Source organism: Conger conger, chromosome 11 (assembly GCF_963514075.1).
Source record: "Conger conger chromosome 11, fConCon1.1, whole genome shotgun sequence".
In the NCBI taxonomy this organism is placed as follows: domain Eukaryota; kingdom Metazoa; phylum Chordata; class Actinopteri; order Anguilliformes; family Congridae; genus Conger; species Conger conger.
In genome coordinates, this window is record NC_083770.1 from 27,959,009 (window position 1) to 27,985,446 (window position 26,438).

The following is a 26,438-nucleotide window of genomic DNA, read 5'->3' on the forward strand; positions in this document are numbered from 1 at the left end:
AAGATGTTCCAGCGCGTGCACGTCGCACATACATTTGACATGATGAAATACGCCGTAAATGTAATATTTAAAATGTAATGTTGCATAAAACTAATATCTCCAGGGGAAAAGAAAGGCTAATTCATTTGTCATTAATGATTAATCCAGGATGAATTATTTACAAACATGACAAATCAACAGATTATAATTATAATCGATTTTATATCTTACACATTTCTGTACAAGACTACTCCGCAATATTTTTTTTAGATGGGAATGTTATGTTTTTCTTTTAATGGCTCAAATTTGGACGCATGTGCGACAACAAACATTGCCTCATGAAAAGCTATCAATTTCTGCCATCTGGTGGACATACTCAGTATTTAAATATTCGAAAGGGAAGTGGAGACTGGGCGTTATACAGACAAATGGAAAAGCTGTTCGTCAATAAAACAATAAATTATATCAACCTGACCAACCAGCCTTTGAAGGACAGCATTAAACAAACTGTGCTACAGTGCTTTCCTTTGTTTATCTAGTGTTCAATAATCATTCATGATAATTAATGATCGCTATAGCAGGGAGGCACTGGTACTGTGACTTGGAGATCAGAAACAAACCAAGTTTCATTTTGGTTCAGTGGCCTCCTCAAAAGGCCTTCATACATACTAGTGTACACATCATGAAAGAGACTGTGACTGCAAGCGCCTTGCGGAGGAAGCAGTGGACAAGCAACAGCGGAAATGAATGACGTACAAAGGAAAGCCACGTGTCCATTCTGTTCAAGACATTTATTGACAAAACCATTTTGCCCACCACCAAAACCAGCACCATGGTGAGAATTGACTGCTTATTCGGCATGACAATCTACCACTGTCACCAACTCCTCTTGACGATGCTGATCTCAGAATATAGGGATGGAGGTTTTGGATTGGAATGATCCCAGAGGAGTCAGGAGGTCAGGAATCTGATGCCTGGCATCGTCTTGCTCTCCAGCCTTTCAGTCTTACAATAAAAGGGGGAATCGGATGACATTCTTTTGTTGGAAAAATAAAATCATTTGTGGGCCCCACAATTATCTCAATGTCCCTGAGAAATCTCTTCCAACACAAAGCTTTACTTCAAACAGAGGAAATTTGGCAACAATCTTAATGATTATTAAACTTCCTCATAGCCATCCTATTAGATCTCTCATTATGTGAAAGAGCATTATGTGAAAATGGAAACTCAAAGGCCATTTTAACGGGGGAAACCAAGCAAATAATAGTCTCCCATCAGTTAACTGCTCTGAGAAAAAAACAAAAAAACAATGACAAATAGTAGTTGTAAATGCAGAATTCCCTCCAGCTAGGTTTCAGCTGTAGGACTTAGTCCATTTAGGATCGTAGTCATACAAGTGGTCCTGGAACACAGTTAGCTGCAGAGAGGTGAGTCCGGGGATCAGATGCAGTGTGGGAGCTTTTCTGTTGCACAGCCTGCGGACGCCCAAGTTCTTCACGCCCTGTTCTCCAGCAGAGCCTCAAAGTCCGGCGAGCAGACAAGTTTGTGTTTGATATGACCCAGCACAGAAAGGTCACCAATCCTCCCCTCTCCTGTTGCCACGGATACCAACTCCTAAAAAGAGTGAGCAAGGGATAAAAGAGTGCATGAGGGAAACGAGTGTACATGTGCAAGGTACTGCTGTACTTTTGAGGTATTAAAAGTGTACAACTTCATACAGAATTAATTTACGAAACAAAATATTTTCCAAAATATCATCCTGGGGACAATGCCTTTGTAATAATGGCACAGGACTCCAGGTATCAAGAGTGCAGAGACAGAACACAGATGCTGCATAAAAGCAGATTATTCAATAATCTGACCTGCAGGAAGGCGCAGGAAGTCCCCAGGGCCAGATCCAGAGTGATTTGTCCCAGGATGAGCTGCACCCGCCCAGACTTGCGTACCAGCAGCCGACCCACAAGTCCCTCATGGAGTTGCCCCAAACAGCAGTTATTCTCATCTTCTGCTTCCTCCTGCCCTCAGGATAAGGGTCACACACAATGTAGTCACACACACCTGGCCACACAAGCATACACATAAAACTATGTATTATTCAAGCTGCATGTGGGCATAGTTACCTGGCTATTTTCAGTCTTCATAAGCATCTGGCCATCTTCAGACTGCACTTCCTTCTTGACTGGCCGGACATCCTCAGTAGGGGGCTGCCCGGGCAGCGAATCGGGCAGCTGCATGAAAAACAGCTCCTCCCCCTTGGACTGGCTCCAAGACTTCAGAAGCTCTGGCAATGACTCGGGCTCAGGCAGAGGAGGAGGCCTGAAAGAGGGCTCCATCTTCCTGACTTCTGGACCATCTGCTGGCTCCTCCTTCACTGAAGAGATGGAGAAGAGGGAGGCCCAGGAAAGCAAGGCGACAGTTATGAATAACTAGACAGTCATTTTTATGTTTTCTGGAACAGCTCATTGAAAATGATCCCAAAGGATCAAGTCTAGCAAGCATGTTCTAAATCAATAGTTGCAGCCAGACTAACATTATTATGAGTATATTTCAAGTCAATAGGCATCATCAGGCTGATTTATAAATACACTACATGCCCAAAGAAACATCTTCCCTTAGTTTTATTGTTTTGATAAAAGCAATGTCATTAGATGACTATGAAACAGTTACTGAAACAACCTTACTGAGACTTAACTGTTGGCTGCAAAACAGAGTTTGTAATACATAATTCCAGCCAGTATTACTGCCCCGTTGGACAGTGTTAATCTTTTATCATATAAATGGTTAGACACAGGCAATATGCCGGATTGGGGCTGTGGTCCTCTGGATGTGATAACTTGTTTATTTGGTTACCTTTGACTTTGGCTACTGGATCCTCCATGTCCATTCCATCACCCTCCTCCTCCTCCTCCTCACCCTTCATCTCCTCAGCTTTGAGGCTCTCTTTGATGTCAGCACTAAACTCCTCCTTGAAGACCCACCCTGACACAGCCAATGGCAGCTGAACAGGACAGCTCCTAAGCTCGCTCCTCAGTCGAGGGTCATCCAGAAACTGGAATCATGGAGGAGAGGAAAGAATAAGTAAAAGACAGGCGAAGTATCATCTAGTATCATCAAGTGTCATGGGTTGATGTCAAACAAGTGGACAAAGTAACCACATTTCTGGGTTTTAGTAAGTAAATATCCAATGAATAAAAGGATTTGCTGAAGGATTTTATATCAACAAAGATGGAGAGACAGTAAAATAGATGGCTGTAGCCAAGTAAAATAAGAACTATGGTAAAAGCCTTCGAACGATCAGACACATCAAGAAAGCCCAGAGCAAAAGACTGAAGAGGAAGCACATTTTTATGACCAGACACACAGGGACTCACATTGTCTCTCTCCAACATACGGAGTATCTCTTTGGTTTCCTCCTCAGTCTCCCTCTTCTCCTTCTTGATGTTAATGATGGGTGAAGGGCCCACGGCAGGGGTGTCCTTGTCCCCATCATAGGTGCCTGAAGGAAAACAATTTAAGAAAAAATAACTTCCAGAAACACTCCAATGGTTAGTGCAAGGGTGTCAAATTCCAGGCCAGAAGTGTTTGCTGGTCATTGGTTATTGTCTGCTGGTTATTGGCTAAAGAGTCCACATACCTTGTTCTCTATGCCTTATTTGGCTGCGGACTGAAAGGAAATATTGCAGACACTATGATACTCCAAAACCAGAGTTTGAAACCCCTTGTTTAGTGTGTGTCCCTCCAAGATATTCAAAAAGGTCTTCCCTTACCAATGAAAATGTATACATATTTGCAATCAAATCACCATAAAAATGAATGGTAATGTTGACAGTAAATACAATAATAGTGAGGCAGGGGCTGTTCATTTGACCTGACCAAAACTGCAGAGCAGTGTTGCACTTTCTGTGTCCATGTGTCTCAGATGTTTCCTTCCTCACCCCTCTTCTTCACCATCAACTCAGCAGGTCCCTGCTCGAAAATGGAGTGTGATTGGATGACCTCAGGGCGTCCGCGGCCCCGGCCACGCCCGTCCCGCCCACGGCCCCGGTCCGCGTCCTTCCTCTCCCGCCTCTGTCCGCCCTCTGCTTTCGGCCTGCGAGCACAAAACCCATTTCACTGGCTGTTCGCAGCAAAGCTTCGTAATGTTCCAATGAATAAAAGAATGGAGTAGAAAAATGTCTCAACAAGAGTGGCTTGTCCACTCAACTTACTCTTCTTTAACTTTGCGCCCAATGATATTTGGGGTGAATGTTTTCTGCATGACAAACAAACAGGTTATGTTAGCATGAACACAAGATTGACAAGATGACATTAAAAACATACATTACTGCATTCATTCTAGATCTGCCCACCAACACGCCAATAAGAAAACACTCTAGGCCACTCCATTGGCTGCTTTCATGACTGGGAGGACCATACCTTCTTCACTCCTCCTAGGGTGAGGTCCCGCGAGCGCATGGTGGGCAGCCGACCGGGGGAGAGAGTGGCAGGCAGCCTGCGGCCAGCCAGCACACCCTTTCCAGGCACATTGGGTGTAGGGGGGTTGGAGCGGCCATCCTCCGCCATGCTCTCTCAGGCACTGTTTCACGCCGTAAAGAACCAGGGGACACAACACTGATTCAATCTGAACTGGACCCACTCCTGACCGTTCTCCTGACCTAAACAGCCCAAACAGAAAAGCAGCATATCAAAAATGGCCACTTCCTTCATTTCTAATTACTACTATGATGCTTCCAACCTTTTAGAAACGTTTGAGAAACCTTTTTAACAACAACTAGGGCATGTATCGAAGAATGCAGAAGAGTTAAATGTACCAGCAAACACGTTATTCCGGAAGTCCATATTTGTATGCACATATGCAAATCATCTACTTTGTCAGCCATAAACAAACGCAGCGTACTGTATTCCGTATAGGGGACAGAAAATAACAAAAGAGGTGCTGACAACTGTCCTATTAAAACTATAAGTTACTAACTTAATAACGTTACGGGACATTTATCTAGTCACCCAGTTAAATATGGATGGAACGAATAACGCAAGACATTATTCAGGCCAACTTACTTGAAAGCTAGCTGATAATTACTTTGATCTATTTTAATGCCAAAGATGTTAACGAACTACATACAAAGCAAAGTAGACCATTAATTTGATATAATAGAAACAACAACAGATATCCATATAGGTAGCTGCTTAGCCATAGCTAGATGTTGAGTCACGAAAAACATGCCAACTCACTTGGCAACACACCGCCAACTAGCTAGTCTTCGTACTGTAACTACAAAGTCACACTGATTACAAATTACCTGGATTTGTCTTTGTTCCCCAAAATGAAAATAATGTCCGCGGACACGAACAAAGCGGGGTTTCTCTTTTTTGGATATATCACATGCGTTTACTATATCCTTACTTAATTGTCATTCTCTGACAAGCAGAAACAAACCTCCAACAAATTCACGTGGACAGCGCGACGGCGCCATGACAGTTTCGTAATTTCACGTTTTGACCCGTGTGACGTTCCGTCATCTCGATGCGTTCTGTTCAGACGCCATCTTTGTGAGGGCTAAAGCGACATCCTGTCCTCAACCAGCACAGGCCAATGGTATGATCAAATTCACAATTAGTCTAATCCCTCTTAGTTTTTTCTCGAAGCAATGTGCTTACTCCTCTGTGGTTGTCAGAATTAATACTTTTTTTTTTTCAAAATAATGGCCAAACGGGGTACTTGATGCAAAGGATAGGTTGTGCTTATGCTTAATTTTAAGTTTTACATTTGTCTTGCACAAACAAACAAGGATGACACAATTATAATTTTAAGCTTAACCTGTTACAATTCATTATGTTCAGTGCATTTATTGATCAGAAGGGCTGGCCAGAACTTAGAATCTAAAATACTCAACTAATTTTTATCAGTGACCCAGAGCTATAGGCTCTTCTAATAGCCGAAGGATCCACATGTTTCTCACTGCCTACTTCAAGTGGAATACATTATGCATTATCCTCGGCCATTTTAAACAATAGATACTTTGTGAAGCATTGTATTGATCTTCGTGTTATTTTTGATGATTAAATAAAGAACTACCATCCATCCATCTATTATCTTAACCCGCTTATCCTGAACAGAGTTGCAGGGGGGCTGGAGCCTATCCCAGCATATATTGGGCAAAAGGCAGCAATACACCCTGGACAGGTCGCCAGTCCATCAAAGGGCACACACATCATTCACTCAGACACTCATACCTACGGGCAATTTAGACGCTCCAATCAGCCTAACCTGCCTGTCTTTGGACTGTGGGAGGAAACCCACACAAACATGGGGAGAGCATGCAAACTCCACACCCCGGCCAACCGGGATTCAAACCCAGGATCTCTTTGCTGTGAGTCGGCAGTGCTACCCACTGCACCATCCATGCCGCCTAAACAACTACCACCACTATTTATCCAGAATTCAGCTGCTCAATGTGTCTCTAAGTCAATATTATTTTCAAACACATTTGCTGAACAACTTATTGTATTTAGGCTGGCCTCTTCACTTTGTTACAGCTGACTAGTTCAGCTAGCAGTTTTTGCAGTCACATTGTGATGTTTTGCTGCATGACATTTCTATATCAATGTGTATTTTGTCTCATGCACGAATCCATAAATCACCCTGGATTAGACCATTTGATAAATGATTCATGTAATGGAATCATCTAAATGCAATTCTCACTTATCTGATCCTGCATAGCTAGGAAAAAATACAATTTTGCATCGACACAAAGAACAATACAATAAATAAAAGAATCCTATACTACAGTCCAGTATATTATAGAGATATTTTGGTATTAAATGTAAAATATTATTACCCACAGTTTAACAGTTTTTCTTGTGACAGTTGTTCTCTAAGCCCCACTGATGCGCACTCCGTTGTGTTTGCCCCTGATGTGCCCTTGCCCTGCTGTCAAGGTTTGTCTGAAGATGGATGATTGCATTTTAATTACTATGTGATGAGACTGGTTAGCTGCAGCCAGCCTGGCGTATAAAAGGAGCGGGGACGCTCTGTGATAATTCACGCAGTGGTGTCTCCCTTTATGGCTGCGAGTTGCGATCGCTGCCGCTGATAAAACCAATTCTTGTTGAGGACAGTGTCCTGGGTAATGCATCATTGGAACATTGACCACAGGACATATCATTGAGCAAACACAGTCACTGACTTGCACAGATGGCTTCACTTTACCGTTACTGGCTTCAGTGCTGTATGATGTACATTATTTTTACCATATGCCTCACCATTCAACCACCGATTCATATCGTTAGATATTTCATGTTCATTTCTTCTAGACAAAATGCTTTACCCTAGTATTGAAGGTTCTGTATGATGATAAATAGCATTATTATATTAGGTGTCAGAAAACTTATTTTTGAACAAACAGGAAGTGCATTTTCTCTTAGTGATCATGCTTTCAATAGATAATTTATTTTGTTTACTTGGTTCTGTTATACAGTAACAGTCTCTCGCTGTGCTCATTCGTGTATCTCCCGATAGATGAGTGGGTTGTTTGTCCTGTTGAGAGGGTCCATATGGTACAGCATTTGGTAAGGAGCTCCAGTGCTGGGTAGCACAGTGCACTGCCATTTTGTTTTGACACATTTACATTATGCCCAATTCAGGAAACCCCGGTAACTGCTGGAGATCCCTTCCCATCATATCCTCCAGAATGGAAAAAGGAGGTAGACATGAAATCTTAATCCGAAATCTTTCAGGAAGTTAATCGCGGAACTACTGCAATTTGCAATTTTAGTTTGACTTTACATTTGACTTTTTGGATTGTAATACAATGGATTGCATTTGTTCATGTTAGATGGATATTTTTACAGTATCATACATACTGCACATATCATTTCTAAATGCATATGACTAGTTGGCGGTAACACACTACACTAAGGTTACATGGATTGACATGCACTAATGTATCCGACAACTGAAACGTTAAGCTGTTCAGCTTTGTTTATGTATTTGTACATCATGAATACATGCTGGAATGAAAAAAACTGTTATTGTATCTATGAATTTTTAACAAATAAAACGTCCTATGGTTTGATAATGTATAAATATTAATGTAACTAACACATTACTTAGGAATTAAGAATACATTTAAATCATTAAAATCTATGATTTGTAAATCATTAATTGATGTTAATTACATCAGTTAATGTCAATTCATGTGACCTTATTGTAAAGTGTTACCGACTAGTCCACTGCATCACATAAACACCTCCGCAAAATACTGTGTGTGAAGCAGTGGGCAGTATTTAGGGAGTAGAGCTGTGGAACTGTGCAGGCAGCAGTTCAAAACACATCCTCTCCCGACGCTCTCAGCCCCTACATCAGAGAGGTGTATGAGAGAGAGAGAGAGAGAGAGAGAAAGAGAAGGAGAGATACACTCATTTTACTTCCTAATGGTTTTTCCTGAGGGATCCATCATCCACTGCAGAGAAGGCAGCGAGAGAATGAGAGAAAGAGACAGAGAGATCAAGAGAGAGCGAGAGAGCAAGAGAGAGAGAGAGAGAGAGAGAGAAGAGGTGAATCCGAAACACTTGGCTTTGCAGTCTTTGATCCCATCCGTAGACGGATTCCATCTCACTGCTCAGCACCGCTGCACAGAGGTAAGGTTTTGAATCATGTGTCGTCTGTTTCTCCACACTGTTGTGGTATTACTTCACACCAGCTGGAGGTGAGCTTCATGTAAACATGCAGGCTTTCTGTTGATGTTTGGTTCTCAGATGGCAGTATCGTGTTCAGGTGCTCAGTTTGTTTGTGTGAAAACCCTTACAGTGTCTAGTGCTGTGATAATCTGTGAACATCTGAGGTTGCTTCAGTCTGTTCATTGTCTTAGTGTACTGCTATGCTGGTCACTCGTGGTGATACTATGAGTTAGACTGTCTGTGTGTTCTGTATGTTAAGGCAGTTGAATGTTGGTCAAAAAATTTAGAATTGCCATGCTGGTTTCAACAGTGCTCAGTATCTCAGATGCTCACGCACTGGTCCACAATATGATCTGCACCTCACTGTGTTAGAGTTCTGGTTTTAACTGTCTCAGTTAGCTGTCTGGTTTGGTCTTCATTGTCTCAATTAGTGTCTGGATGGTCTGAACTCTGTTCTGTATCTCAGAGTATGAATTCATTTATTATGGCAGTTTTTATGGTTGAATAGATGGCTGTGAGGTTTAAGCTGTTTAGGGACTGACTTGCCCCCAGACTGCAGTGCAGTTGTGGATGCACTCTCCGCACATCAATATAATCCCAAACCATGAAGCCATTAACAACCATTTGCAGATTTCTATTCCAGTGTTGAGATAGTCCATTACGAGACAAAGAGAATGAAAGAAAGGTTGATCTTTTCCAGTAAGATCTGCATCACAGCTGGGTCCACTTTCACACCAGTCACGTGAAGACATGGCTATTACCTGAAGATAAAATTGTTTTGTCAAGACCATATGTTGTTTGCCTTCAGTTTTGTTCCTTGCATTCTGTTTCACGATAACAATTATTTATAGCCAAATCATATTAATTCTGATTCATTCTGAGACTGCCAGGGTTTGTGAGCATGGTGCATTAGTATAAACCCATCCCCCTGTCCTCTGGCACACATACATGCCCAGGCACATGCAGACGTGCACATGCACACACACACACATGCACACACACGCGCACATGCACACACCCTTCCCGTACCCCAGTTCCTATCAGCTGCATATATTTTGGGTGAATTCAACACCAATTTGTACACCTGATACGCTTACCCCACTGCTGCTGGAGGATAACATTGCTGAAGCATAGATTCATTACAACTGTCAGCATCTAAAGGGTATAAAAACTCACACATACTGTACACATGCATGCATGCACTAACACAGCATTAACCAAACCGATTAAGCAATAATATAATACGTGTGCAACAGAGGGGACAAATAGCTTCACTTCAATAGCTTCATTCAGTATTCACACAGATTCATCATGACATCTTAATGATGAACAAGAGGGAGTTGTGTTACTTTGTGCAGTTGTGCAGTTGACATATTTAAACTCCACTGAACAGGTTCACTCACACTGGTATTTCCCCTGAGTGTAATTCTAAAATCCCAATGCCGATGGCCTCTTTCCTCTGAGGAATGACAAGATAAAAACATTAAGACCATATAGCAACCTGATTCACTGCAATGATTTATCTGTATTAATCAGATAACAATTTTTTAAACGTGAACTGATGAACAGTCGAACAGGACGGAAATGCTCATATTCGCAGAAAGTAGAGCAAGATGTACTGGAGGGGAGTAAGCTTTCACTACTGTCCTATGAGGCTTTCCTCGTGCCCTACATCCTGCATATGTGAAGACACCACAGAGCAAGATGAACATCTGTCAGGAAACAAGGGAGACCTGCGTAGCGCCGCACAGCACATCCACTCTCTCGCCACGGAAACGCTGCAGCCGGCACGCACGCATTTCACAGCTCATAGGGTTTAATGAGCTGCAGCAGTGGCTACAGCACAGGGCAGACTGTAATGCCATTGGACACGCACGCTTGATTACGGCAGCCTTGTGCCCTGCCTGTGTGCAAACACGCGAGGCCAGTGCACCAATTTCACACACACTCAACACACACCGTAAAGCAACAGTCAGAGACCGTTCCAACGACAGCGTGTACTCATGTATCGGTATTAACATATGCTGTGACATTCAAGAATATGCTCTCAGCACATGGTTTGTGTCTTAGTGCTTGTAATTAAAGGGAAATAGCTGTTTGCCCTGTTTGGCAAAGTCATTGCTGCTGTAGGTTTGCAGCAATGGGGTGGCACTGGGGGAGAATTGAAAATGGCATTTGATGAGGAGGAATATAGTGTTACAAAAACATAGTTTGATATGGAGGCAGATAGGAAGATAGACTGATGGAGTGGAAAGGATAACGAATTGTCTGAGTGACCCAGAGAGAGCAAAGGAGCGAGAGAGTGAAAGAGAGCACCCGTAAGTCTTTCCTCTCCTTCTCTATCTGACGTACACCCACCCCAGACCAGAGAGGAAGGTAATTGTCTTTGCTGAGAACACATCAGCTGGATCATCGATTCCTGGGGAAAGGTGATGGCTAATCAAACACAAAGCCCCAGCTTGCTGATTGAATCCCTTCTTCAAGGCTGTGGGCACCAGGGTGGATCAAATGGCCCCCGGAAACAGACGGGGAAATAAATAAATATATATGAGCATATATCATCTCAAATTTCTACTGGCATTTCATTTCCCTCCCACTGTCCACATGCCGCATAACCTGATGAAGGTCTCCATCCTTTATGCTTGCTCTGCTGTTTTCATCATACATTCAACCTCTCTGAGGAACCACAGAGGCACAGGGCAGAGATGGAGAAACTGGAGAAGTTTGCATGCGCAGCATATTTGGTTCAACTATGCTGAGAATTCTTTGTGAGGCTTTTCATCAACAAGCACCGAGACATCCTTCTTGGTCCAGGGGATTTGCGCAGACACTGTTTACACAGGCTTTTTGAAGGGCCATATAGTCAATCTGAAGGACAGTGGAGCAGGTGTTGCCAGGAGACTACTGCTAGGGGAACCTGGGTTGGCAAGGTGGCAGGAGGGGCAGGTTTGCCGTCCCTGTGGTGTGACTGTCTGGGCTCTCGTCATGAGATGTTTGTTTTGGAGAATATGCATCCATGTCAAGGTGGAACAGGAGAGGGAGCAAAGTCAGAAGGAGGTGAATGGCTGAATGAGGTGTGTGTGGGGGGGGTGGAGACTGAAGAGTTGGGGTAGAAGCATCAGTGACAGAATTGATCTCTGTTTTCAAAACGCTGGCCAACAGCCTATCTAACTTCTTATCAAGGTGCTTATTTAACAGAGCTTTCGGCTCCTCCCAGTTGTTGCACTCAGACACGCCATAAATAAAACCTGTAGTCGTAATGGGGAGACTATTGATCTAACCACAGGAGGCTACGCAAGGAGTTACAATCTCTTTCACTAAGAAGGCCTGGCTACAAAAATATAGCAAAAGGACAACTAAAATGTAAGCGTGATCACAATTATGATCCAAAACATGATCTGACTGGATAGTGAACACTGGAAAAAACATCTCCCTCTGGATACTGAACACTGCATAACACTATCTCCATGGTCTCCTATTTATAGTATGGCTGACGGCATGAGGCTTAGTTCAGCTGCTAACTTACCAGACTTCAGGAACGTCTGTAAATTCAATGGGAAAATATTACCTTCGGCCTCATAAGTGCTTTTGCATAAATAACCACTGGGGGGCATTTTAGGTTTGTCTTTGTACTGGTATTGAAGCAGAAACTTTTTGTAATGACGTAATTAAGCCTATGAATGCAACCGTATCGACTGATAAGTGAAGTTATGGAGAAGAATTTGAAAGCTAAGTCCCTTTCCTTCTTTTGACCTTTGGCAGCTGGTAGCAGACATGGACTCCCTCTCCACACCTCATAATATCCAGATCAGTGAGGTGACCTGTGACTCCTTCCGCATCGCCTGGGAGATGGTGCCTGAGGACGCGCAGAGGGTGACCCACTACTTCATTGATCTGAGTCGCAAGGAGGGCGGGGACCCCAACCGCTTCAAACACAGGGTGTGTCTCACAGTCAGCTCAAACACAGGCTCTGTCTCACAGTCAGCTCAAACACAGGCTCTGTCTCACAGTCAGCTCAAACACAGGCTCTGTCTCACAGTCAGCTCAAACACAGGGTGTGTCTCACAGTCAGCTCAAACACATGCTCTGTCTCACAGTCAGCTCAAACACAGGCTCTGTCTCACAGTCAGCTCAAACACAGGGTGTCACAGTCAGCTCAAACACAGGCTCTGTCTCACAGTCAGCTCAAACACAGGGTGTGTCTCACAGTCAGCTCAAACACAGGCTCTGTCTCACAGTCAGCTCAAACACAGGCTCTGTCTCACAGTCAGCTCAAACACAGGGTGTGTCTCACAGTCAGCTCAAACACAGGGTGTGTCTCACAGTCAGCTCAAACACAGGCTCTGTCTCACAGTCAGCTCAAACACAGGCTCTGTCTCACAGTCAGCTCAAACACAGGCTCTGTTTCACAGTCAGCTCAAACACAGGCTCTGTTTCACAGTCAGCTCAAACACAGGCTCTGTTTCACAGTCAGCTCAAACACAGGTGTGTCTCACAGTCAGCTCAAACACAGGCTCTGTCTCACAGTCAGCTCAAACACAGGTGTGTCTCACAGTCAGCTCAAACAAAGGTGTGTCTCACAGTCAGCTCAAACACACGCTCTGTCTCACAGTCAGCTCAAACAAAGGTGTGTCTCACAGTCAGCTCAAACAAAGGTGTGTCTCACAGTCAGCTCAAACAAAGGTGTGTCTCACAGTCAGCTCAAACACAGGCTCTGTCTCACAGTCAGCTCAAAAACAGGCTCTGTCTCACAGTCAGCAATAATTTGTCTCTCTCAGAGGTCTAATGCTTATGTGTGAGCTCTGAGACAGAGGGGCAAGGGCATGACAGACTGTTCCAGTTTACAGCTATACTTTCACATCTGACGTTAGAGGCAATGACAGGCATGGCATATCTTAATGGAAGCCTAATTGCTACCTTTTAAGATTGTGACAGTATTCGTTTCATTTGATCTTTTTCATTTGACTCTGACATTTGCAAAGCCTTAGACTGCTGCTTGGTGTGACGCAAGGGTCCCTTATCTCTGAACCAGTCTCAGCTCTATTCTGGCAGAATCAATGTCATGAAACTTATTCAAGGGTTGCCATGGATATGCAGCTCTGTGGGCACGGCATGATTAACTGCGTTTGTTATGGGACTGAGTCAAAACAGGAAACGCTCATGTACTCAGAGATAAGTTTGTCTGAGGATATGGAAGAAAGGAGAAAACACTATCAGCCTCTGTGTTCTCCAGAATCGAACGCTTAAAGTAAAATTTGCCTTAACAGCCACAGTCCTTGGGCTCCATTCGTCAGAAAATTAAAAAAATAACTGGACTTAATGAGCACTTTTTCCCCAAAGCAGTCATGTGTATAGCAAAGACAGAAAATGTTCTCTTGCAAAGCCTTAATTATCCTAATGGCCTGACAGTTTAAAACATATTTATTCCTTTGAATAGAAGGTTTTTTGGAATGTTCAGTTCAGAATTTCATCACATATTTCTGATCTTACCTCTGAAAGCATTATAGATCTGTGTACAATCACCCTGGCAACTGTGTGAATCAAACAGCAATTCCATTTGACATCGGAGTACAACCGAGAACACAGTGTTTACTCATTGACCACTCACTTCTGTATGCTTGGCCAGGATGTTCCCACCAAGCTGGTGGCCAAGGCAGTCCCCCTGCCCATGGCTGTGAGGGGACACTGGTTTCTGAGCCCCCGCACAGAGTACTGCGTGGCTGTCCAAACGGCCATACGGCTACCAGATGGGGGAGACTACCACGTGTCTGACTGGAGCCAAGTGGTGGAGTTCTGCACTGGGGGTAAGTAGAGAGAGAGATTGAGAGATGGAGGGAGTGTGGGGAGGAGAAAAAGAGTGAGGGAAAGGGGGGATCCTGTGGAGGGAGTGAGGACAGAGACAGAGAGATGGTCGGGGGGAAACCAGCTCAGGGGGTTAAGGAGTGAAAACCATATGTCCCATCCCCACACTTTATTCACCAAATTAAAGGGAAAACAGAGACTTGAAAACTGCTGTTCAATAGCCATTGTGCTAACCACAGTATTTTGCGGCACTTGATACCGATAGATATCATGCATTAATCATCTTCTTGTCTATGTTGTAAATCTTAAAGAAGACCTCTGGTGAAGCAGTTTCATTTAATATGCTTTATGATATTATGAAAGCACTGACATGAATAGCTGGGAATTCTAAATCACATCTTACAATCCTTTAATCACATTCTCATCATTCATTCAAAGGCTAAAGATCTAAAGACTAGAAAAGGTGTTCACAACTCATATTAATGTCAGACATCTTTTTGAGAGAAACACATATCATGCTTTTAAAATTATATTTTTTCTTTCTCATTGTATGTACTTCTATTCCTGTAGACTATGCTATGGAGCACCTCCAGCAGCTTCTGGAGAAAGCCCAGGGCGTATCAGGGAGAATGCTCAGATTCTCTATGTTCTATCGGAACCAACACCCCGATTACTTCCATCATGTCAGGTGGGTGCCTTGCCAGGAAGTTCTAAGCAATCATGATGAGGTTTTTTATGTATATATATATATATATATATATATATATATATATATATATATATATATATATATATATACAGTGGGCTCAAAAATTATTGGCACCCCTGACAGAAAATGAACAAACAATACTCTAATTCTAAACAATATATTTATAGACAAACTCGAAATACCAACATGTGATAAATACTGTGCTATATTAATGTTTCAATGGAACCAACAAAATTTACTGATTCATTTACTCATTTACTGATTTAATTAAAAATCTATTTCCTTCAAATCAATGTTTCACAATTATTAAAGATTATTGTAAATAACACCTACCAAAATTAAACCAGGTATTAAATTCCACTTATTTAAGTTTATCTATGTGTTAAGGAACTGTATTGAGTGATTACATCACTTCCTGTTTCAGTAGGGTATAAAAATGACGTAACACACATGCAATATCCCTTTGTCATCCAACACCATGAAGAAAACAAAAGAATTGGCACTTCAAAAGAGGCAGATGGTCGTAGACCTTCATAAACGTGATAATGGCTACAAGAAAATTCACAAACGATTGAATATACCACTGAGCACTGTCAGAGAAATTATAAAAAAATTCAAAAGATATGGAACTGTTGAAAATCTCATGGGTAGAGGACGCAGCTGCATCTTGCCCCCCAGGATACTGAGGAGAATGGTGAGAGAAGCAACAAAATCCCCAAGGATCACAGTGAAAGAATTGCAGGCCTTGGTGGCATCTTGGGGTCACCAGGTTTCAAAAAGCACCATCAGACGCCACCTCCATAACCACAGCCTCATTGGAAGGGTTGCCAGAAGAAAGCCTTTTCTGACCACAAGACACAGAAGAAAGCGCTTGGAGTTTGCCAAACGTCATTTACATTATGACTGGAACAAGGTTCTCTGGTCAGATGAGACCAAAATTGAACGTTTTGGTCAGATACAGCATCGGTATGTTTGGCGTAGGAACAGAGATGCATACAAGGAGAAGTGAAATATGGTGGTGGGTAAGACATGTTTTGGGGCTGTTTTAATTGCAGAGGTCCAGGGGCACTGGTTAGGATTGATGGCATAATGAATTCCAGCAAGTATCAGGCAATTTTGGCTGAAAATCTGGTTCCCTCTACCAGAAGTCTGGGACTTCGTCGTAGGTGGACTTTCCAACAAGACAATGACCCAAAACACACCTCAAGATCCACACAGAAATGGTTCCGTGACAACAAAATCAACGTTCTGCAATGGCCATCTCAGTCACCAGACCTCAATCCAATCGAAAACCTGTGGGCTGAGTTGAAGAGGTCAGTTGATAAGCACAAACCCAAGAACGTGAAGGATCTTGAAAGGATATGCATAGAGCAATGGTCCAAAATCCCTCCAAATGTGTTCCTTAATCTCAAAAGTTACAGGAAGAGACTCCATGCTGTTATCCTTGCCAGAGGTGGTTGCACTAAGTACTAGGTGAAGGGTGCCAATAATTCTGAAACCATGATTTTGTTGAAATTTATTTTTCATTAAATGATTGTTATGATTTTGGTTGTTTCCATTGAAACATTAATAAAGTAATGTTTCATTACTTTATTAATGTTTATTACAGTATTTGGCACATGTTGGTGTATTACCTTTCTCTGTAATTATATTATTTATTTATTTTTAAGCCTTGTTTGTGCATTGCTGGTGAGGGGTGCCAATAATTCTTGACCCCACTGTATATGTATATATATAATTTATTTTCAAAAGGCACATTCACACTACACATAAACCATTCAATATTAAATGAAATATAATGCTTAATTCAGGTCAAAAATAGTTCATAGAGGTCCAATAGTGTAGTTCATCAGTGTTAAATACAGTATTCAATATCAATGTTTTAACAGTCAATATTTAGCTATGTGCTAGTCAGAGTGTAAGAGTGATAAAGTAGCCAGAGCTCATTTTGGTCTTACAGGACGGCGTGTGGGGGACTGATGCATCGAGCACTGAAAGACAACAGCGGGAGCCATGGCTCTCCAATCAACGGCACCCTGCAGGGAGTCTTCTTCAGTTGCCACACAGAGTTTGACACGGGCTTGCCCCCGAACGACTCCCCCTATGGCCCCCTGCGCTTCCAAATCCCCGCTGGATGCCTGCTCAACCAAACCACCAGCCTTTACTTTGCTGACTTCTACTGCATGTACACTGCCTACCACTACGTCATTCTGGTGCTGGCCCCTGCTGGCTCAGAGGGGGATGACTTCTGCCGCACCCGGCTGCCCAAGCTGGACCTCTCAGCCAATCCCTTCCTGACCTACAGCCCCCCGCAAAGGGAGGGGGAGGAGCCTGTGTTCTGCCACGCCCACGACGTGATCCTGGAAGTGTTCTTCACCGAGCCTGTGCACCTGGAGCATGGCACTCTTGCAGAGATCAGCGGCCATCACCAGCTGATGAGCCAGTCCACAGCTAATGCCAAAAAGGATCCCAGCTGCAAGATCTGCAATATCAGTGTGGGTCGCTAAGCTGGGCAGGGTGGAACTCAAATCTGGACTCATTTTTGTGGAAGGACAACAGGTATGTGGGACACCCCACCTGCCTGACCGTGTGCATGCTCTTCACAACACGTGGAGTTAAAGACCAAAAATGAAAATAGCCCCTTATCTCCAAAAATGAGTTTACCAAGGGTTACATTTCTCTTTTAAAAAAATCCTCATAATAGAAAGATAAGCCTTATGTTGACAGCATGTTAACAAAACTGAGAGAACAGACCAGGGTAAAATTGTATTTGGTTAGGAACAAGGCCATTCTACTGTACAGTATATGTACTATAATGCTATTACATTTTAGGTTGGTACAATTGTTGCCAAGGTGTTTAAAGCATTCTGTCCAGTTGATCTCGGTATGTTCAGTTTGTAATGTGTTTTATATTGCTTGGGTTAGTCATAAAAACTCTTTAATGTCATAAACTTAAATCAGAAAACAGGCAACCACAATGGCTAGAAGTTTGTAATATGTAATACAAAAAACAAAAACTCTTCATCTGTTTTTTCTTTATAAATATTGAACAAAAACCAGCAGAGAAAACAAGCCTTTCCTAGTTTTTTTTGCCTCTCCTAGCTAGCAGCAGTACCTACCTCCAGGCCAGTTTGAGGTGGGAAACATGATGAGTCATTTGCTGAAGAAATGCTGGGTTCTGACATTTGTTAAGCTGACCGTTAAACTCAACTTGACTGTTCAATCATGAAGCTTGTCTAATTCTTTTGTGATTGAATTCTGGGTAGGTTTTCACATTGCTTCTGTCTTTTGGACTCAATGGCATACAATGCATGCTCTGTTGCCCATATATGGTCCTGGATGCACAATGTGTATTTTCTTTATATTTTTGGTTCTACATGTGCCACAGTTATTCAGGATTCATTTAGCTATTACAATTAAATGCTGACCTTATATACAAATTACAGGAATGTGAAAGAAAGATATGTGCTGATAAAAAGATAAAATGTGGTTTATCCAAAACTGTTTCTTACTATCTGATATTTGACAGTCTCAGTTAAGACAAACTGCTATTTTGACTTATTTCATCAATAAATCAAATGTATTATAACAATGACCGATCAGCAGGTACCTCAATATCAAATCCAGATCAGCAGTCTATCAACAGCAAGCCACACTATTTGAATGAACATTCCCTATAACATTGGCATAGTGTTACAATTCTCTGCCCTGTACCTTGCACTTTTATTCAGAATAGACTTCTCAGTGCACCCCTCCATGCTATCCACAATTTCCTCATATCATATTTAAATAACTGCGGATGAGACATTTATATATCGAGTACCCCTCAGTACATGACTTAGGAAGCACAATTGATACATTTGTGTAAAGTGAATGAAATTGTACACTTGAATGTTTAAACCTTCAAACGACATATCATTGAATGGGGCGTGGAGGCAGGGGGCCATGCACCTGATACATGCTGTGATTTATAGTGTCTTGAGTATCCCTAAATGTTTTTACTGTCTTATGAAAGTCCCGTATGTATTGTGCAAAATGACCAACAGTCCATGGAACTACCACTGACTGTATATATACTGAAATATTTTACATTCTTGCAATTACTGTATTATATGTGTACATAATCTATGTGTTTAAATGTGTTTCTGCCAATTAAATCTGCACCAGGAGGGTTAATTCTGGAAAAAGGGTTTTGTTTGAAGCATGCTTGGATTGACATTCTTGAACAGAACATCAGGTTTCTGAATGTTTGAAAAATAAATAAAAAATAAATGTTGGCATTCGAGTACGCAATACAGACAGTAAACCAGTTCCCATGCTGCAAATGGAATCTGCAGCAACACAATATTCAGCTGGAAAGACAGCAAAAAGATATGAATTAGCACAAAAACTCATGATTGGCACAGCAACAAAGACATTCTGCAACTGTCCTTTACCTTTGTAGCTAGCATTACATGGAGCTACTATCTGGATGAATTAAATAAATGAATGGCAAAGCCTCTATTTTTATGCCTCAGACAGTGTGAAATCCAATATTGATAGCTGATTAAATACAAGTAAGTTTGTATTTTTTATTCCTTTATGTCACGTTTTTGTCAGAAAGCAACTCACAAAATAAAGACTGATACAGATGAGCCTGGACTTGAACCTGAAGGTGCAAGATCTGCATTGTGAAACATGAGCACAATCACTTTTCAACTTCAGATTAGCAATAGCCATAAAATCACCATTATCCTGAACAGGGTCGCAGGGGGGCTGGAGCCTATCCCAGCATACATTGGGGCGAAAGGCAGGAATACACCCTGGACAGGTCGCAAGTCCATCGCAGGGCACACACACCATTCACTCACACACACACACACTCATACCTATGGGCAATTTACACTCTTCAATCAGCCTATCCTGCATGTCTTTGGACTGTGGGAGGACACCGGAGTACCCAGAGGAAACCCACGCGGACACGGGGAGAACATGCAAACTCCACACAGAGAGGCCCCGGCCGACGGGAATTCAAACCCAGGACCTCCTTGCAGTGAGGCGGCAGTGCTACCCAATACACCATCCGTGCCGCAGATCTATAATTATTTACTGTAAGAAAAAGCCAATACAATGTAACATTTTTTATCCCTTTCGATACTATGATTATGATTTTATTCATCAGCATTTATTCTAAGAATACAAAATGTAAGACAACAATAGTGCCAAAACACTTGCATATAGGCTCAGTGAGCATTTTATTAGGTATTAATAAGAGGTTTGACGAGTTGTGTGTTCAGAGATGCTGTGTGTGTGTGTGTGTGTGTGTGTGTGTGTGTGTGTGTGTAAAATGCAATAACTACACTCATAATCACAATATTCATAATTTATTTCTATGAACATATTAGTGACACACGTGCATGCCAGAGAGCATGGCAGAATAAGCATATTTACAAAATGGCCACAGCCTTAGACAGCTTCATAAACACATAGACTCTTGCCACCAGGTCTCAGTCACAGGGAAGGGAAGTTTGCAGTCATTTGTGAAACCCCAGTTATGCCCATTCTCGCAGGGGAAGTTTTGAATAGGTTGCAATCAGATTGCACTGCTTTTATTGCTCCAGATCCGGACCTGGGTATCACGTGTGCTTTGATGCGGGAACAGTTCTGCCCTAAGGACGACCTTTCTAGAAAAAAATGGAACACTGTCATGCAAGTGTTTAAAAAGTTTACATTTTTACATTTACATTTACATTTTTGTCATTTGGCAGATGCTTTTAATCCAAAGAAATTTACAAGTGCATAGTTTCTTCCACATCCATAACTAGTAAAATACACATGAAGTGTTGTTCTAAAGTGTTGTTTTTTTGGGGTTAGACAAGAGGGATGAGGATATCAGAAATGGGGGGGGGAATCAGGAGACTAAGGTACAGTTTGAAAAGGTGTGTTTTTAGTCTGCATCAAAATAGGGGGAGGGATTCTGCTGTCCTGACAGTGGTAGGCAAGTCATTCTACCACTGAGGAACCATAAGGGCTAACAGGCGTGAACATGCAGCTTGACCGCCAGGTGCTCTTAGTGAGGGAACCATAAGGCGACCAGAGCTGGCAGACCAGAGTGGTCTAGCTGGGGAGTAGGGGGTGATTAAGGATTGTATGTAAGGTGGGGCAGTCCCCTTAGCAGCCTGAAATGTCAACACTAGGGCCTTGAATCGGATGCGTGCGGCAATAGGAAGCCAGTGGAGGCCAATGAGGAGTGGGATGACATGAGCTGACCTGGGCTGACTGGTGATCAGGCAGGCTGCAGCATTCTGGACCAGCTGGAGGGGCTTGATGGCACAAGCCGGGAGACCGGCTAGGAGGGAGTTGCAGTGATCCAGGTGAGAAATGACAAGCGCCTGGACTAGGAGCTGGGTGGCTTTCTCCGTCAGGAGATGACGGATACGGCGTATATTGTAGAGGAAGAACCTGCAGGTTCTGGCAGTGGAGAATACCTGTGGGGCCAGGGTGAGGCTATTATCAAGAGTCACCCCAATTCTTTGCCGTATGGGAGGAGGAAACTACAAACAGTGAGAGGGGTAGATAACTGGCAGTCTTTTCTCAGGGAAAATGTGGGGTACTCAGTTAAATATAGGCACATTGATTTATTTACCATGAGAAAAGCATGTCAGTGAACTATCCCTCTGTTCGAGAGAATATGTAGGTAGGGTTTCAATTCTGCAGATGTGGGTTTTGAAACTGTGGGGATTTGATGTATTCTCAAAACACTATGCTTCTCTGGTGTGACAGCACAATTACTATCAAACACTCTGAGTCACTGCACAGTGCACCAGACCACCACAATACACAGACCACAGCATTAGCCAGACCAAAGCAATATTACAGAGACTATATATAGCTTCTTCTTTAGCTCATATTGAGTGTTACAATATAAAGTCACAATATAACTTTTACTGTTTGAGTATATTCAAGGGATTTTTTTTCAGATGATAGCCAATACAAGCACCTTTTTTGCTCATAATTTAATGAATCAGAAAAATTTCAGAAATAATAATTATAAAAAATAATTGCAAATAATGGCTATTTAAATGCCTAAACAGAATGCATTGGCAGGAATACCTTTGGTTATAGTTTTGAATGACAATTTCTTTGATCTTGCTCTTCTTAACATGGTGCAGCTATACATCCCAGACAGGGTTCAGCCTAGGCCATGTTATGTAGCATAGCTTTCCAGTAGAACTGCATGGCCTGAAGTATAAATAGTCACTGGCTTGTCTGAAAGGGTAACGGAGGACACAAGCTTCAGCCCCAGTGATTTTTGAGTGGGTGCAGTTGGCACAGTGATGATGCCTATATAAATGCCTGCCATTTGATGACAGAGGTACAACTTGCAATTCCAAATTTGGTAGAAAAATTTAAAAACCTTAGCTGCTCAACTGTGCTATCAAATGTATCAAGAGCTGTGAGGTTGGGGAGTTGTAGCAAGGAAGAAGCAAGGAAGAGAAATAAAGTAAGCAAGATAACTGAAGAAACCAATGTTGATTCCCACATCGTGACAAATGACTTTGGCATTCCTTCAAAGATGATCCGATAAAATGATTGTTTGATTTCCAGTCAGTCAGACACAGGAACTGATGCAAGACATTCTTTGCAAATGAATATTGAGCTATGTCTCAACTCCTGGGCAGGTGTATGAAACAAACAATCATTGTATATCTGCCCAACCCAGGGAGTATGTAGAGCACTACTGTAACTCACCTGCATTAACCGATCCCAGTGCTGCCAACTGCCACATTTTCCAGCTAGCACTTGCCTTTGCTACCATAATAGCATTTGAACTGCAGAAGTTTCTCTCATTCTCTCATGTTAAAGCCATATATAGAAAGAGAGCACCAGGCTGAGGGCAGAGTTTAGCCTCATAAGCACCCATGGGATAGTCACATTCAACAGAAACTCAACAGAGGTTTTTCCATGATATTTCCCCACAGATTCAGGGGAAGTTCACAGCCTTCTGTCAGCATGAGCGTACAGCTTTAGTGAAGCCAACACAGTCACCATGACACTGGGAAGGGAGTGTTCTTATTCTGCTGGTTTCAACAGAAATTTTATCCAGACTGTGTGCTAAAAGCATTTCACTGAGAATTCATTAGCAATTTGCCACAGATGGGGACCATAATATAAAAATAACAATTTTATTCAGCCGGCATGTAGTTTAACTTTTGTACTCTAACTTTTTTTTACTCCCAATGCATAACAGCAGAATCAACTCTATTGCAATTTACATTGTTCATAAATATTATTTGCCTTGAAGCTTATGCTCCATGCCCCAGTAATACTGCATATTTTATGTTAATTATATTTAGACACAAATGCAAAAAAATGTAAAGTCACCCAATGGTTTTGGGCCACCACAAACAGGCTTTATGTGTAGTGTAATTTATGTATAGTGCTGTTCGTCTAACAGCATGTGGAATGTCGAGAAAGAATACAATATCACTCTCTCATGGGAAGGAGTGTTTTGACAGTGTTTTGATAGTTAACTTTGGTCACTTTTGCTCTGTTTGTTTCTTTCTTGTTTAAAAAAAAATAAAATAAAAAAAATAAAAATTGGCCCTCGTCCTTATCTTTGTCGTACAGGTAGCAGTTCAAATTGTACTTCCCTCTAGGGTCTTTCAGCGAACTTATCCCTGGTTATGGATATGCACTTTGTTGTACGTCGCTCTGGATAAGAGCGTCTGCCAAATGCCAATAATGTAATGTAATGTAACTCATGATTAGTTAATGGAAATTGAAAACATCATCTCAGGCATGGGTCCAGAAGACAATTGAAGCATTTCTCAGATTTACTCATTTAGAATACCACATAAAAGTTTATTGGTTCAGAGTATGAGCGAGAATGCCATAACAAACTGATAGCACATTGTGGTGGTGATCTCTCAGCCACCTAAAGTAACAATTGACAAAATTCTTACCACCTAATGGTACAAGTATACCAAAAACATGACCCACGTGGAGCTACCAGAACCTGACATTTCAATTCATGTCACCCATAACCTACAGTTGTGAAGATTGGAAGCATGTTAAATTTCTTACTGTGTGAAAGGCCTCAGTTGCCATGTTGATCTGAAATGCAAGAAAATATAAATGTACCCAGTAAATCTGTCATTGGTATACATAAAGCTTTACAATACTACAGAAAAAATGCCACTAACCAGATAAATACCTTTTACCTTTTGAATTCCAAAAGGCTGCTGCAGATTAGGAAATGACTGTCCAGAAGCAGCTGTACATGCAAATAAACAAACAAAAAATTCACTGAGAGATTCTGCAGAATCACAGACCTGCCATAAATGATGCAGGGAGACAGGTTCTAATAGCTTCCTGCTGCTGTTGCCAAGTAACCAGTGCAGCAAAAATCAGTTCGTATGAACCATGTCTGGATACTGAAGTGTCCCCCTGCAGCATTTCAGGCCATTCACACCAAAGAACAAAAGTCTTTGCAGGTACAGTGATCAGACAGAGAAATCTGAAAACACACACATGCATGCACACACACACACAAACTAGAGGTATTTCCAAATGCCGCTTCTATGAATAGGTTTTATGTCATTCAAAATCTGCTGCTTTGGCTAATAACATTAAAGGAATACACCAACATTTTGGGAAACATTTTAAGGTATGCATTTGATTATTGTCTTCCTGGAATACCCAACCCCTCTTCAAATGTCTGGACTGAGGCCGAATTAGCCTTAATAATTTCTTCATATTTGGTGGACTCCATTCTTCCTTCCACTTGCACAGTGTTTCCTGTGCCACACAACTCAAAGCATAATGGATCTACCTCCATGCTTAACAGTTGGCAAGGTTTACTTCTTTACAAAGGCTTCACCCTTTTTTCTCCAAACACACCTTCTTTGGTGGTGGCCAAAAAGTTCAATTTTGGTTTTGCCAGTCCAAAGCACATTGTTGCAAAAGGTTTCACATATTGCTGACAAATGCTGACCTTCTGATCATTTATGTATGATAATTTATGCACTCAATACTTGGTCGGGCAATCATGGGGAAGACTGCTGACTTGACAGTCGTCCGGAAGACACTCATTGACACCCTCTACAAGAAGGGTAAGCCACAGAAGTTTCATTGCTGAAAGGGCTGGCTGTGCACAGAGAGCTGTATCAAAGCATATTCATGGAAAGTTGGAAAAAGTGCACAAGCAACAGGGATGACTGCAGCCACATTCTGAATTAAATGACAGAAAAAAAAGAACTTTTCCACGATATTCAAATTTTTTGAGATGCACCTGTAGATAACCATTCAGTCAGTGTATTAGCATAACAGAAGACAGTGACTGCATAATGTTTTTGTTTGTGGGCCATCATCAAGAACATTACAATATTAATCACAATAGGCCATTCAAAGTGTAGACAATGTCATTGGCATTTACCCTTCTTTGCTTTGACTTTGTGTTTTTACATTGTGATCATCATTGGCCCTCTTCAATGCATAATGTTCGAGTGAAACCTGAATTTCTCAGGAGCTGGACCAACAAATCCCCATCTCCCTGTTCAAAGAAGCAGTAAGGCACAAGCATGGTCTGACAGCTAACAGTGATATCTCACCCTTTCCTGCCGTTTCTTCCGCCACTGCACCATTACTTCTGATTATTGCCATCATGTCCTTTTCATCCCACCATGGGCAATATGTGCCCAAAGTAGGTCTGAAAAATCCAGTTGGTGTTATTCAAAAAACTTGCGTGAAAGGCATTTCTTCCAGCCTTCAGACCCCTAGGACCATTATTTTTCTACATATATTACATGTGGCGGCATGGGTGGTGCAGTGGGTAGCACTGCCACCTCACAGCAAGGAGGTCCTGGGTTCAAATCCCTGTCGGCCGGGGCCTCTCTGTGCAGAGTTTGCATGTTCTCCCCGTGCCTGTGTGGGTTTCCTCCCACAGTCCAAAGATATGCAGGTTAGGCTGATTGGAGTCTAAATTGCCCGTAGGTATGCGTGTGTGAGTGAATGGTGTGTGTGCCCTGCGATGGACTGGCGACCTGTCCAGGGGGTATTCCTGCCTTTCGCCCAATGTATGCTGAGATAGGCTCCAGCCCCCCTGCGACCCTGTTCAGGATAAGCGGGTTCAGATAATGGATGGATGGATGGATATATTACATGTAATCAGAAATTAACAATAGCAGATTTTGTTGGCCTGCTAATAAAAAGTGTCAGAACTTTGTTAGAAGGCTAGAGTGGGACAACCAAGTCCAAAGTGAGGATCCTGAAAGAGACCTGAGGCAGA

The 26,438-nt window shown here is 42.2% G+C and overlaps 2 protein-coding genes across 4 annotated transcripts; one reads left to right on the forward strand and one right to left on the reverse strand.

Moving 5' to 3' along the window:
- Window positions 1-755: 755 nt before the first annotated feature.
- On the reverse strand, window positions 756-5,458 carry polr3d (polymerase (RNA) III (DNA directed) polypeptide D). 3 transcript variants are annotated; one of them, XM_061260964.1, is made up of 9 exons: window positions 5,280-5,458; window positions 4,396-4,555; window positions 4,188-4,231; window positions 3,915-4,069; window positions 3,351-3,475; window positions 2,830-3,028; window positions 2,100-2,350; window positions 1,842-1,994; window positions 756-1,593 (listed from the first exon to the last, which is right to left on the reverse strand). In XM_061260964.1, the coding sequence occupies exons 2-9, from the start codon at window positions 4,540-4,542 to the stop codon at window positions 1,474-1,476; spliced, it is 1,194 nt and encodes a 397-aa protein (XP_061116948.1). In that variant the 5' UTR covers window positions 4,543-4,555; window positions 5,280-5,458; the 3' UTR covers window positions 756-1,473. The 3 variants fall into 3 exon arrangements, with proteins under 3 accessions (XP_061116948.1, XP_061116946.1, XP_061116947.1); XM_061260962.1 differs by having other exon boundaries at window positions 4,396-4,634; XM_061260963.1 differs by lacking the exon at window positions 5,280-5,458 and adding an exon at window positions 5,212-5,229 and having other exon boundaries at window positions 4,396-4,634.
- Window positions 5,459-8,499: 3,041 nt separating this feature from the next.
- LOC133140950 (phytanoyl-CoA hydroxylase-interacting protein) lies at window positions 8,500-19,345 on the forward strand. Its single transcript, XM_061261270.1, has 5 exons — window positions 8,500-8,619; window positions 12,421-12,597; window positions 14,285-14,462; window positions 15,031-15,148; window positions 17,130-19,345. The coding sequence occupies exons 2-5, from the start codon at window positions 12,433-12,435 to the stop codon at window positions 17,674-17,676; spliced, it is 1,008 nt and encodes a 335-aa protein (XP_061117254.1). The 5' UTR covers window positions 8,500-8,619; window positions 12,421-12,432; the 3' UTR covers window positions 17,677-19,345.
- Window positions 19,346-26,438: the final 7,093 nt, after the last annotated feature.

Coding starts and splice junctions, on each gene's coding strand:
- polr3d (XM_061260964.1), bottom strand. CDS start 4,542: ATGGCGGAGGATGGCCGCTCCAACCCCCCTACACCCAATGTGCCTGGA. Junction 4,070..4,187: donor GGGCGCAAAGTTAAAGAAGA/GTAAGTTGAGTG, acceptor TTGTGCTCGCAG/GCCGAAAGCAGAGGGCGGAC. Junction 1,594..1,841: donor CTTCCTGCGCCTTCCTGCAG/GTCAGATTATTG, acceptor CACTCTTTTTAG/GAGTTGGTATCCGTGGCAAC.
- LOC133140950 (XM_061261270.1), top strand. CDS start 12,433: ATGGACTCCCTCTCCACACCTCATAATATCCAGATCAGTGAGGTGACC. Junction 12,598..14,284: donor CCAACCGCTTCAAACACAGG/GTGTGTCTCACA, acceptor ATGCTTGGCCAG/GATGTTCCCACCAAGCTGGT. Junction 14,463..15,030: donor GGTGGAGTTCTGCACTGGGG/GTAAGTAGAGAG, acceptor CTATTCCTGTAG/ACTATGCTATGGAGCACCTC.